The sequence below is a fragment of the Parasteatoda tepidariorum genome, chromosome 9 (assembly GCF_043381705.1).
Source record: "Parasteatoda tepidariorum isolate YZ-2023 chromosome 9, CAS_Ptep_4.0, whole genome shotgun sequence".
Classification (NCBI taxonomy): Eukaryota; Metazoa; Arthropoda; class Arachnida; order Araneae; family Theridiidae; genus Parasteatoda; species Parasteatoda tepidariorum.
The window spans coordinates 84,539,061-84,553,594 of NC_092212.1; the positions used below are offsets into that span (position 1 = coordinate 84,539,061).

At 34.2% G+C, this 14,534-nt stretch overlaps 1 protein-coding gene across 1 annotated transcript in view; it reads left to right on the plus strand.

Annotated features, from left to right (window-relative positions):
• Positions 1 to 14,534, plus strand: part of LOC107448529 (uncharacterized) — a 54,824-nt gene that overhangs the window by 12,195 nt on the left and 28,095 nt on the right. Inside the window, exons 2-3 of the mRNA XM_043048852.2 lie at positions 4,326 to 4,976; positions 8,556 to 8,987. Coding sequence (XP_042904786.1) covers positions 4,644 to 4,976; positions 8,556 to 8,987 — 765 coding nt within the window. The 5' untranslated portion in view covers positions 4,326 to 4,643. The remainder of the gene's footprint in view (positions 1 to 4,325; positions 4,977 to 8,555; positions 8,988 to 14,534) is intronic.

Genomic DNA, 14,534 nt, shown 5'->3' on the forward strand with positions numbered 1-14,534 from the left:
AGTTGTGATATATTTTTTTATTGATCAAAATAGTAGTGATATTTTAGGAGGAAAAATAGTAAAAATAATTATGAGCAGAGACCTAAAGGGCTTTTAACTTTAAGGGGTTAAAAATTTTAATTTATGCTGTGAAAGGGAACAAATAAAATAATGCACATGCAACATAATATGAATGATATAGGAAACTATTGGTGGTTCTTAAAGAGTTAAGTAATGGTTTGTAAACATAAGATTATTTATTTTCAGCTGTTACAATCGCCCCTTTACTTATTGTTACAAACGTCCCCATGACGCCATTTCAGCTTCATTTGTTAAAAACAATGCTAGTTAATTAACAAAACTAATTTTTTTTATTGAAATGTTAATTAAGGTGTTCACTTACATATTCGGTTAATAATTTTTATTTGTTTAAATAAAATTACTTTGCTATAATATAATATTCTAATACCAAAAAAAGCACTTACGTAGCGTGAAAATATCTTTTGTTATGTAACTCTTTCAAAAGTACATAAAAATGGTTGCCAGCAGGTGTGTACATGTAGATTTATTAAATACACCTTGTGCGCCACCTAGGAATCAAATCTAGAACCCGACACTCGAAATTTTTGCTCTGTTACAATCGTACCCTGTTACAATTTACCCCACTCTCCCCTACTGTTTTGTAAAAAGTGGTAGAAAATTGGAGCTTAAGCTAAGCTGATATTTTCTTATGTTACTACCACTTTAAGAAATAGTGCAAGGACATGATAAGTATTGAATAAAATATTTCGCAACAACGAATAGTAAGTGATCAGAATAATGAAAACTGATGTTAGTTCCGTAATTGCAAAGTTCGTGAAAATCATTTTGATACGAATTATCGAAACGTCCACGAACTAAACTTAACATACTTAAAATGATAGCTTCACCTTAATAAATTTCAGAGTTGCCAGCTCCGCTTTGTTAAAAAATATTTTTAATTGTAATGAGATTTATTTTTAATTTAATATTTTTCATTTTAAGTAGTTTTTCAATCACTATGTATCAAATATTCAAGGTATCATATAAAATGCAACTTTTGTGCAATTATTACGTAGTCACGCTCGTAAAAAGCAAGCTGTTGTTGTTGCTGTTGTAGTTCATTTACGTCGCACTGGAACTGCACCATGGGCTATTGGCGACAGTTTGGGAAACATCCCTGAGGATGATCCGGAGACATGCCATCTAAATTTTGATCCTCTGCAGAGGGGATGGCACCCCCACTTTGGTAGTTTGGCGACCTGCACGCGAAATCGAGCACTTTACGGTAGAACAGTTTAACGAGGACAATATACCGCACACCCTCGGTCCCTACACAGACTGATTCAAGTGGTCACCCAACCTCACACTGACCGCAGCCGGGGATGCTTGTCTTCGATGATCTGCTGGGAACTGTGTCTTAACGATCATTCAACTGCGGGACGGTAAAAAGTAAACTTAATTATCCGTATTCAACAAGTTTTACTGATTAATTCACTACCAATTTATTGAAACGTTTGAAGAAAGCGTAGCAGTTGGCATCTCTAAAATTTAAAAAAAAATTAAATAATTGAGCTAACAATTTTTTTCCCCAAAAAATTACTCAAAAAAGAACATGAGACAGTAAAAATGCAAACGTAGTTTTATATCATTTTTTTTTCTATTTTAAAAACAGTTAAGAAAAATTCGATCGGAAAAAATGACGGCTAATCATTATAGAGAAAATTGAAGTAATCCAATTTCTAAATTTACAATTCAAATTGCAAGTATAAAATTGAGGTTGTTATGGTTATATTTATAACATTTCGGAGAATTAGCTGAAAATCGCATCACAAATAGTTTGAAGAAAGGGCGATTTAGGTTGATTATATTCTTCTTCTTATGGGAGTGAAAAGCGAAAGCGGTCGTTTCCATGCTCTGAAGCATGAAATTGTTGTGCTACACCATATAATTTTCTCAATACATAATTAATTTAAATCAAACTTGAGAATATGAGTCGAAATCTTTTATGAATATAAAGCTAAAAATTCTACCCAATAACCTCAATGAATATGGAGGAACTTAAACGCAATCCAAATTTATCTGGAAAAAGGAGAAAAAAAGAAAGGATTTACTTCTAAAATTTACAAAAACGAACAACAATGTAGACCAAGCATTCAGTTTTGAAATGAATTTAGTGCTCAAATTCAGCACAGATAATATATTTTTTTAATTTTATCTTATTCCTTTTAATCTGTATTCGCAGTGTTCTATAAACAATTAGAAACTGATGGTTATAGTCAGTTTATTTTATACAAACAAACAGAATTTTAATTTAATTTTAAGGTTTGCAAAATGCAAAATTTTTATTTTTCACTTAAATTTATTAAATTTTAATTTGAAAACTCAATAATATTACTTAAACTATTAATATGCCGAAGTAGTTAAAAAATTTCGTTTATTCCTATTATAGGTGAAAAATTTCTTAATTCTCCTACACTATTTCATTTTTAGAAAGACTCTGCGATCACTGCTTTTAATTCATACAATGTATTTTTTTTTTATAAATAATGTAGCTCATAAAATTCATTTTTTCAAATTAATTGTTCGAATTCTTCATTTACTTTAATTAATATTAAGATAATCATCTCCAGAATTTTTATTTTTAGTCTCATTAGTATGTATACAAAGATAATTATTAAACCAATAAACACAGCGTCCTATAAAAAAATTAAAATTTGGTAATCAATTTACGTGTAACGATAACAGGTTTTCACTCCAATTTAAATCATGAACATTTTCTCGTGCTCAAAATATTATGTTTCTCCTCATGAAAAATATCATGATTCTCCAGACATTTTATTCGTTCTATTCTTATTTAATTTATTTTTCTTCGCGCAGTGCTCATACGAGAATCAGACATTTTTTTTTATTCATTTTAAAATGACAAACGAAAACCTTTATTGCTTCTAAACTGTTCTCACCAGAATGCGATAAAGTAGTTGAATTTGTTTTTGTTCTTTTTATTATTTGCGTTTTATCCAGGAAAAAAAGATTGCGGTAAGTTGAGTATCTAGCAACTACGCGCTACGTTTTAGCAAAAATTGAAATATACTTTTTCACAAACGAACTAAAATTAAATTAAAAAAATTCCTCAAAAAGAAGAATATAAAAAAATCTGAAATGATAATAGTGAGATTTGGCTCTTTCTTGTTGAATCCCGCACTCTTATCAACGATTGCTCCATTGTAGTTGCTACAGAACAATCTCAGTTCTCTGCTAAGATTGCACCGAACATATGTCCGCGAAAGTGCCAAATGCTACTTGAAAGTGATTATATCTCTATTCGAGAGATTTGGCACTTTTAACGTACAAATGTCCTATACAGAATAGTTGCTACAAAGAACTATATCAGCTATCCCAGAGAGATTTGGTACTCAAAGAACTACAGCCGGACTTCTGTTCAACGAACTTCCATTTTGCAAATTTTTCTATTTTGCGTTTTTATTTTATTTATTTTGCTGAGGAACCAAGAATATTTTGGAAATTTCTTAGTAAAATATCTTTTAAATAGAGAAGTAAATTTTCTATTTAATGAACTTTTCTTTGAGATTCACTTACTCTATTTCCCCAAATAATTCAGAATATTTCAAACTTGTTAACCCATTTTATGGGGAAAATAACCTTAAATTGAATTTCTCAGCCACTTAACTTTTAACACTAGAAAGACTGAAACTTAGTATATACCTATATTGCCCAAAAGCAGTCAAAATGACTGGATTGTGAAAGAATAACTAANGATTTAGAGACGTCGTTAAATAGAGGTCCGACTATATATCATGTCTTTTACAGAGCTTATGTAGAACATATGTATTTGAACGTGCGGCATGCTTTGTGAAAGTGCTAAATCTCTTTTCATTAGTGAGATTTTGTACTTGCACGTTGAATGTCGCACTTTCGCCTGATAAGCGTAACAATATCGGTTCCGTTATTGTTCGTATCAACACGCGAAACAACACGTTCCGCGCAAGCTCTGTAGACAGACATAGGCCCAGCGTCCTACCAATCAGGCTAACCTCTTCTTTATCTATAGGAGACAATTGGCAGTTTCAGTTGGCACTTCCACATTTTTATTTACGTATGTCCTGCTGAAACAATTGATATTAGAACAATCTCGGTTCTCTACAGAGCTTGCGCGTACGTGTGGAACACATTTACGCGAACGTACGGAATGTTGACTGCCGTCGGAGTCTAAAAATCCCACAATGCATCATTTTGATTTGTTAATAAAATTCTCAAGTCTTGATAATATTTTGCACTCATTAATATGCTACTGTATTTTTTTTCAGGTTGATCTTGATTCTACGAATACATTACAGCTGAATTCAAAAAATAATTATTAAAATGAAATCATTTTATTACATACAAAGTAAACAAAGCAGGTCAATGTGATTCACCACCGAAACCAAGATGCACCGACTGTGGACGTTCGGAACTTGAGATTATTACTAACCAGCTGAAGTACTTTCGAACCTGGCATGATGTCCTTAGTGCAATGGCACTTTACCTCAATAAAAACCAAGGATTGGCAATTCAATTAAAAATGCCTTTTAACTTGAATCTAACAGACACCGAATCCAAGGACTGCCGATTCATTTTCAAGTGAAATGTCCTTTGATTTGGATTTGACGGCCAGATTCCAGGTCAAGTACCTGGGATCTGTGTCCTTTGTCCGGAAGAAGAGGCAACCACTCAAAGGAATAGTGTCCCTGCAGAGGCCGTTGCTGGACTTGTATACTGGTGCCCGTCGAAGAGGCGAGAGTCATCGTAGTATCCATCCTTTGGCTCTGACTCAACAGCTTGAGATATGTGACTACGGCCTGGTGGTCGCGGAAGGGACTAACCGTGGTGAGACAGTCATTACCAAGGTCATCACACCTTTGTCGAATGTCATCTTGTGGGCAGCTGTGAGATTCCATGCGAGGATTATAAAGAAAAGGGTGAGTCGATAAATCATATTTGGCACTTTTTAGAGCAGCTGGTATTCGTTGTTGGTAGTTTTTCGTTTCTCAATCAAACCGTATATCCTACTAGAAAAAAAAATTTAAAAAATTGAATAAAAATTTTATATCCCACCAAAACAAATTGAACTTTTTATTTATTTTTCTTCTTCGGTGAAGAATTTCCAACTAAAGATTAGGGTCTTTTAAATATTCTCTCCGAAACAAAATTGAATTTTAAGCAATGTAAAAAAAAAAAAAAAATACTAATTAAAGCGTTATTCAAGGTAGAACGTTTTCAGATGAATGCATTGTACAGTGTACAAAAATAAAATAAAGTAAAATAAACGTTCCACCCTTAATAACTTTTGATCTAGCAATCCAGGGTTGCTACAGGTGACTAAAATGTGACTATATGCAACTATTTTCAACCTGGGGCAACTATGGCAACTTTTTTTTCGCCTGAAAAGATTAATAAAGCAACTATTTCCAGGAAAAAGAGACTATTGGGAGACTTTTCTGAGCTTCTAATGATGTTTTTTTTATCATAAATTGGGTTGATAACCCTGAACACAATGATTTTTTTTTCTTAAAAAAATAAAAAAATTTGAAAATTTTGAATTGCAAATTTGAGTTATCACTTTTTAATGAGATCAATTTGCACAGATTCCACTGTAAGTCTATTTTGTACCTCGATAGCGGCTACCTTCGATAATTTAAGGGCAAGAAATCCGAATCAATCGAAAAAATTGCATTTTTATTCAGAGAAAGTACGTGATTAATTGATTAACATATTTGAGGTCACACCCTCGAAAAATTAAGATAGAGTCCTGGAACGGGAAGATCTGATCATTAGATCAAAAGTTATTCAGGGTGGTTCGTTTTTTGTTTTGCACACTGTACATTTTCATTGAAATTTAGCATGTCTTCTAATGAAGTTAAAGGAAAATCAAACCAAGAAAATGCTTACACAATAATTACAATATAAGTTCGTTGAGGGATAAGAGTTCGCATTCCAATGAGGTAAACAGGGTTCGAACCCCAGAGATTGCTGGTTGATACAAATTCCGCATCCGGATTGTATCGACTACAGTGCTGACATAAAATATCCTCAGTAGTTGACGGATCGTGGGTTAAAATTCCTATGCTGTCAGGCTAACCGTGAGAGGTTTTCCTCTCCATCTAACGCAAATGCGGGTTAGTTCCATCAAAAAGTTCTCCACGAAGGCAAACTTCTCCCAATACTTGATCTAGGAGTTCCCTTGTCTTCTGGGTTAGGTTCAAAATTACAAGACTACGACGTTGAACATTAGTAGTCGTAAACCCAAAAAATCGAGTCGGCTGTTCAACGACGGTTATAAAATAAAATAAAATATAGGTTCGTTAACTATCCCTTCGTGGGTGTTAACAAATCTTTTACACATTTTTAAAACATATTACACTTTTATAAAGCTGACGATTTGAGTGAAACATCTTTACTTCAATGAAAATAGTTAAGATGGAATTTAACAGATAATTTTTACATATCTGTATAAGACAAAACATTAGAGAAATTTTTAAAAAAAACATCCGAGACATTAAAAAAATGGTTTCCAACCATTAACTTAAAAAAAAAAAATTAATTTCCATATTGACGTTTTTGGGTCGTTTCCGTATAAGCTCAGAAAGTCAACGTCAAAATAAAACAACGAATCACGCCGTCAAACAAATATATTATAAAACTGCTCGAATCGCACTTTTTCTTCTTACCTTTGATTGGAGCAGATACGAAAGTATTACTTACTCGCTTAATCCACTTCTAGCTCTCACAATTTTAAATAAATTTGATCAGTACTATATTTTATTTTATAACCGTCGTTGAACAGCCGACCCAATTTTCGGGTTTACGACTACTAATGTTCAACTCCGTAGCCTTGTAATTTTGAACCCAATCCAGAAGACAAGGGAACTCCTGGATCAAGTATTGGGAGACATTTGCCTCCGTGGAGGACTTTTTAATGGGACTAACCCTCATTTGCGTTGCATGGAGGGGAAAATCACGAAAACCTCCATGGTTATCCTGACGGTAAAAGAACTCTAATCCATAATCCATCTACCACTGAGGATATTTCACGTCAGCACTGCGGCGAGCCGGATGCGGAACTCGTATCAACCAACCACAGTTGGGATTCGAACCCGGTCACCTCTCTGGAAGGCGAACGCTCTATCACCTGAGCCATCATGGGCGATCAGTACTATATGTAAAGAAATTAAACATATGTATAAGAATGCACACAGCTAATTCAATGATAGTGCTTCTCTGACTAATCGCCGATCCGCCAAACTCTCGGTAGCGTGGAGATTTAGCAGGTTCGAAACCCGCCAGAATCGTGAAACATATCTTTGTGATGCCCTTCTCTAATTTGAGTACTCTGTTCTTCATCTTGAAAAAAAACTTATAAGGCATCTTTAAAAAGCAGCCTGTTTGTATGCGTGTAACAGTATATAATTAGATTACCTACAGAATGAACAAATTAAACAATACTTGAAACCTATTGTATAACAGCTTTGATTTTTGAAATAGATTTTTTTTAAATATAAGCGGTTTTGAAACATTATGATTTAATATCTCAGTTTAACAAAGTTGATTAATAAAGATTATGATTGTGTTTGGGTAATCGTTATCATTTTTTAATCATATAAAAGAAGAGGAAAAAATAATTTTATGCAAAAAAGTTTTGTTTCTGTGGTCAAGACTTAGAAAACAAATCTTTATTAGTATCAGACTTATAAATCAGACAAACAAGTTGGCAGCTATGATGTAAATACCAGTGTGAAAGTAATTACTCTTTTATACATATTCAATTAAACACTTATAAAACAGAAACACTTATCCAGCAACCACACGGGCAGCTGACCTCACAGTGTTAAAACAAAGGATGGGATAGAGGCAGCTTCTCGGCCCAGGTGCCCAGTTCAAAAACACAACTATAACTATAAACCAGAAACAGATGTTTTTTAGAAATTTACTACACAATTAAACACTTATAAATCAGAAACACTCATCCAGCAATCACACGGACAGCTGACCTCACAGTGTTAAAACAAACTTGAAAACAACAGATGAGATAGAGGTCACTTCCCGGCCCAGGTGCCCAGCTCCAAAGCACTAATATGACTATAAACCAGAAACAGATATTTTTTAAAAGTTTACTACACAATGTATTTATTGTAACTAACCTTCCGTTTAAAATTAAAAACACTCTTATGAGCATTTTTACTTTTTATCAAAAGAGAAAATCCATTATCATTGAAATCACGAACTCTATTTGGTGATTTGCAAGGACATTAATTGGCGAGATGAGTAGGATTGGCGTTAAGGCTTCAAAAGGCGTAAAAGGAGAAAAATTCGTTCCAAAATAAGCTTTCTCATAACCTAAAGCCATGTCTGATATAAGGCAAAGCCAGAAGCGCCAATCTAATCTTTCAACCTTGGAGACTCGCTTGTCATTAGTTTTTCTAATAAGCGTGGGAATTCCATCGAATATTTTTTTTCTAAATCACATCAGAAAACAAAATCAATTCACTTAATTCTTTTAGGTTTTTGGTGCAGCATTTGTTCCACTTGCCTGTTCGGACGGCGTCCTAGACCACAAGTCCTACATCTGCCTCGCGTCCAAACAGAGGTTTCTGGTCAGCCTGACGCACCCATCTGTCTTCGCATGTATCTATAGAAGTGTCTCCGCACCAAGTACGTACGAGTGCCATGCCTTCGTATGCGCCACTGCTGAAGACGCGCTAGCAGTCGCCGGACTTGCCACCATGGCCAGTCAGCAGACTGATCTGCTAGACGTTCAGAGACAGTTGTACATGAACCAGCATCAGACCAGACGGCGGATTGCGACCTCTGTTGATTCTGGCACGGATTATTACACTCCGTCTGATGTTACCCCTGCTCCGAGAGAGGAGGAGGATCGAATTTATGGTCCCCCATTCCGAGAAAATGGCCCACTGAGGACTGATACGGAAGAGGTGAGTAACGTTTAATCTACATTCATCAAGACCCAATGATCGTTTGAAAATATACGTTTCTCAAAAAGATGTTTGCAATTATTTTGGACACACATATTACAACATTGTTTGCAATTGTTTGAAGCAATTACATATTTCATTTTTTTTATTTGATTTTATAAGCGTCGTTAAACTGCCTGCCCAATTTTTTGGTAGACGACTACTAATGTTCAACTCCGTAGACTTGCAATTTTGAACCCTATGTAGAAGACAAGGGGACTCCTGGATTAAGTATTGGGAAAAATTTGCCTTCGTGGATGACATTTTTATGGAACTGACCCGCATTTGCGTTACATGGATAATAAAACCACGCGAATCTCACACGGTTAATCTGACGGCAAAGGGATTCTAACACATCATACATCTACCAATGAGGATATTTCAAGTAAGCACTGTGGTTGGAGTAAGCCAGATGCGAATTTGTTTAGACCAGCCATCGTTGGGATTCGAACCTGGTTCATATCATTGGAAGGCGAACGATCGATCCCCTGAACCATCGCGGCGCAAGACTTCCAGTTAGGTGGATAACTTTTTGGACTGAAATTACCAAAACGAGACAATCAGTTTTTCGGATTGGAATAAATATTATAGATTCCCAGCGAGGGCACAATAATAAGATTTTAGTAACCCCGTGATGAGGGTTACATAATTTTTTAATAATTTCTGGAAATGCTTTGAAGGCCTTCATCTCCAGAAAATTTAAGTTAAGAGGCATTTTAGATACGTGTTTTAGTTATTTAAATGCGATGGTAGGCAAACTCATTTTAAATTAAATTTACAAGTCCGAGATTTAATTATTAAAACATGCTACCACTAGAAACATTTCCCCACAAAACTGAAGCAAGTTGGTATCTGCGTCATTTAAAATGCCAAGTAAGTTTTAAAATTATGAACACTTTAATCTGTACTATTTATACTCTGCCAAATGCAGGGAATCCTGTGTTTGGCACATCACGATTCAAAAAAATTTAAAGAAGTTTGTACGCATTTATATGGGTACCTTGCAGGGTGCGAAAATTATATTGACCGAAACATGTAAAATTTCAATTTATGTAAAATATCTTTGTTACTTATTACTTCTGATTTATTTACGAAAAGTGTTTAAAAAGATAAAATGCATTTAATGTAATTTCTTACGACCGAATAAATGTAAGAACATTCTTATGTTTTCATTAGTATTCAATGGAAGCAAAAATATCCGAAAATGTATTTTGCAGACTATCATATCTGACCAGGAAAAAACTTATATTACTTATATTACTTGAACTATATTATAAACTTATATTATTTGAAACGAAAACCTATATTAGGGCACTTTGTATATTATAATTCGATTGAATTTCGAAGTTATAAATGCACCTAATTAATCATTATACTTATTTGTTAATCCCGTATCATGGTTTGATTTTGTTTTTAAATTTTTCTGCCTCTAAATTTTAAGAAAATTTGTCTTAGGAAACTTGTATACGATAAATCGTAATGAACAAAATGCTCAAAAATTCATGCATGTATGATTGTATATCAACGGATTAATTATAACAAAATTAATTATTATTATTCGATTGAATCTTAAAAATATAAATGCACCTAATTAATCATTGCTTATTTGATAACCCCGCATCATGGACTGATTTTATTTTTAAATTTATCAATCTCTAAATTATTAGAAAATTTGTATTAGGAAACCTGCATCCGGTGAATTATAATAAACAAAATATTCAAAAATTCATACCTAATTAATCATTACTTATTTGGTAACCCCGTATCATGGACTGACTTTGTTTTTAAATTTTTCGACCTCTAAATTATAAGAAAAATTGTCTTAGGAAAGTTAATTATAATAAACAAAATGTTCAAAAATTCATACACATATGACGATATGTTAACGAATTAATTAATTATTATAACAAACAAGTCAAAAAAACTTTTTTTAATTTATACATAAACTAATTTCGCTTTTAAATTGGCCACATACGTTCATTTCTAAATTCCACACGTTCTCAAGGATATTTACAAAGATCAAAAAACATGCACCTGAAAAAAAGTTAATTAAAATTCAGAATTTCATTTCCTCGTGTTTCAAATCTCACAAACACGTGACGCAACCACAGCTTAACGCGTTAGCTTAGGGGTAACGTTAAAAAAAATTTTTTTTTACTTCTTTAATTGAAGTTTTTTTTTCACTTCCTTATAACACCGAGCAATGATCAAAAAAGATAGAGACTAAAACTTGTTTCGTTAATGTAAAAAAAATATTTCTCACACGCGTTTGAATATCACACTGAGATCTCATGCCAGTAAAATCATTAGTATTCACCAGATTGGATTCGTAATAGATAATAACAAACGAGAAAGTAGAGAAGGAGGTTTTAAGAGTATGATATACATGAGAGAAAATGCAAATAATGCAGTCTGAAGGTAGATCAGAAGGTCTATTGATAAATAACCCCCCTCCCCCAGTCACGGTTCCAGTGTTGTCTGGATTTTTTTTTCCGTAATGAGACACCATACAGATTATCATGCTGATGTTGTTTCAAAACATTCATTATATAGTGTATGAGATTTAAGATAAATTTCGAAGTACATTTATTGATAAATATGTGAAACTCGCTCCGTTAAAAGCTTCTGTAGATGATTGATAGAGTAAAGCTAAGGACTGATGGCGCTAAGGGTTAAAATTCGTAGTAAGAATTCCGGGTTACTAATTCCGATTGATTTTTACACCTAAGTTTGAAAAAGGGCGCCATCAAATATTATTACACTATTAGTGTAAACATTATAACGCGTTTTTTGAATTTAAATTTCAACGAAACCATCAGCAAATAAATTCGAGAGAGTTCGCAAGCATTCTGTAAGGAGAGTTGTTATCGACAATGTCAACCTTCATCTATTAAAAGGTGGCCCAACATAGAATCGAGAAAACATGTCTTATATACTAGTGAATTGCAATTGTATTTTTGTAGTGGTAGACACACTACAGTACTACCCCACCAGACTTATAGCTGTGATAGAATTCGATGAATGGGATGACACTAGTTGATTCACTGCTGTTTTGTGAAAAGCCGGAAGAGCTGTATTAAGATCACCGTACTTTTGAGTGCTCATCATAAGAACTGTATTAAGTTCACATTTGTGGTTGCTCTAGTGTTGCCATCAGCAGTCGAGTGTATATAGGCCGATGTTGTGTGTGATCGAGACTGAGTAGCAACAGTACGAGGAGTTGGACAATGTCGCAGTCACAAGTAGCAAGTCAACTGTTCAATGTAGCCCATCCATCGAAGTAGGCGTGTTCAAATCGCGGTGGGATTTTCTGTCAAGGTAGGCGTGTTCACATCACGTCTGAAGTTCACCAAAAGATAGTTGTTACAGACAATGTCAACCGTCAACTATGAAAAGATTCCCGATCATATTTATTTGTGAATTGGAATTGTATTTTTGTAGTTATAGACACACTACACATTCTATGATGCATCCCAAAAAATATCAAACCGTGATATTTTACACAAACATGGCCAAATAAGGGATAACACTCCAAACATGGCAAACTTTCCTCTTCATTTATGTTTTGATATTAATTTTCTTAAAATTGTTTAGGCTCACAGACCAGTTAGAATTGGTAAATTACGGGAAACTCTTACGAATGGTAAAATTATGCGTAAATTTGATCACAAATTACAATAATAAAACGTTTTAGAATATTAACCCGTTCTCACATCGCCTCATAAGCATTACAAAAGAGGAGGGATACACACCGGAACACAGAACTGTCCTTTTTGACCAAAATTTGCCGAAATGAGGAGAGGAACTTCTTTTTTAACTGAAATACCAGCATTTCGGATACCAATTTTCAGCATTGCAATTTTTATATTGTGATGTTTTTTGTAATTTGTAATTACAGTGGTACTGAAAAAAAAAGCTTTTAATTTCCTTATTTTAGTGAATAAAAATTTAGCATGGGTAAAAAGGACACTATTTCTAAAAACCTGATCTTTCAAATTGTGGCATGTAAACTGTTATCTGCTAGAATATTTTATTCTAAAAAAAACATTCCTACTCAGATATATTTAATGTAAATTTACTACCACTATTAAGATTTGGTTCATGGCGGTGGGAATCCTGTACAAATATTTGGTATAAAACTGTTGAACAAGCATTAAGTTAATGTCCGCAGGACAAATTTAACCTCTTCAGACCAACAATGGCAACGTCCCAAGTACGGATCGTAACGCGGTAGCTAATTTTTGAAAAATATGTATACTTTGAAATATTTATAATTACTAAATATATTTTCATTTCGTTTATCGCGTGTTGTGTAAACTTCAGAAATCACTTTTTGAAGCCAAATTGAAAATAAGGCGAACCCTCTGTCCAATGAGCCGCGATGGCTCAGGGGATAGAACGCTCGCCTTCCAATGAGGCGAACCGGGCTCGAATCCCAGTCCGCATCCGGCTTCCACCGACCACAGTGCTGACGTGAAATATCCTCAGTGGACGAGAATNCTCGACTTCGTGCCCAGGTCGTCGGGCTATCAAAGCAATGGGGCCATCCTCTCTGCAGAATATCAAAATTGCGATGGCATGTCTTCAGATCATCCTCAGGGATGTTTCCCAGACCGTCGTCAATAGTCCATTGTGCAGCTTTAGTGTGACGTAAATAAAGTGCGTTTCTACCTTTAGAATTTTATTTAAGTTTTTATTAGGTTTATATACTAATTATATAAACTCTGATAAGAGTCAGCTTACCTTCATTTTTTCAATAACAATAAGAAAAATACTTTTACTCCAAACAAATTATGTTGGCAGGGGCTCTTCCGGAAAAAAAATGTATAAAAATGTAGAGCACCTAGAATAATACCCAAAAAACATTTTTTTGTGAATAATAACTATTAATTCTATAAACAAGCGAACCCGTGTCTAACTCTGAATACAAAATAAGAAGACAAACGGACAATAAGGAGATCAGCAAGGGAAGAGGATAGGGTTGGAATTTATAATTACTAAATATATTTTCATTTCGTTTATCGCGTGTTGTGTAAACTTCAAAAATCACTTTTTAAAGCCAAATTGAAAATAAGGCGAACGCTCAATCCAATGAGGCGAACCGGGCTCGAATCCCACTCCGCATCCGGCTTCCATCGACCACAGTGCTGACGTGAAATATCCTCATTGGTAGACGGATCATGGGTTAGATTCCCTTTTCAGTCCGGCTAACCGTGGGAGGGTCTCGCGGTCTTGTTCTGAATGTAACGCAAATGCGGGTTAGCTCCATAAAAAAGTCCTCCACGAACTCAAAATTTCTTCCAATACTCGATCCAGGAGTTCCCTTGTCTTCTGGATTGGATTCAAAATTACAAAACTACGGAGTTGAACATAAGTAATCGGAAGCCCATAAAATTGGGTTGGATGTTCAACGACGGTTATGAAATATAAAAATTATAAAATTGAAAGTTAACTTTATGTAATTTTAAGCAGTCTTAGGGAAAGTTTTTCTTCTTTTTTTTTTTAAAT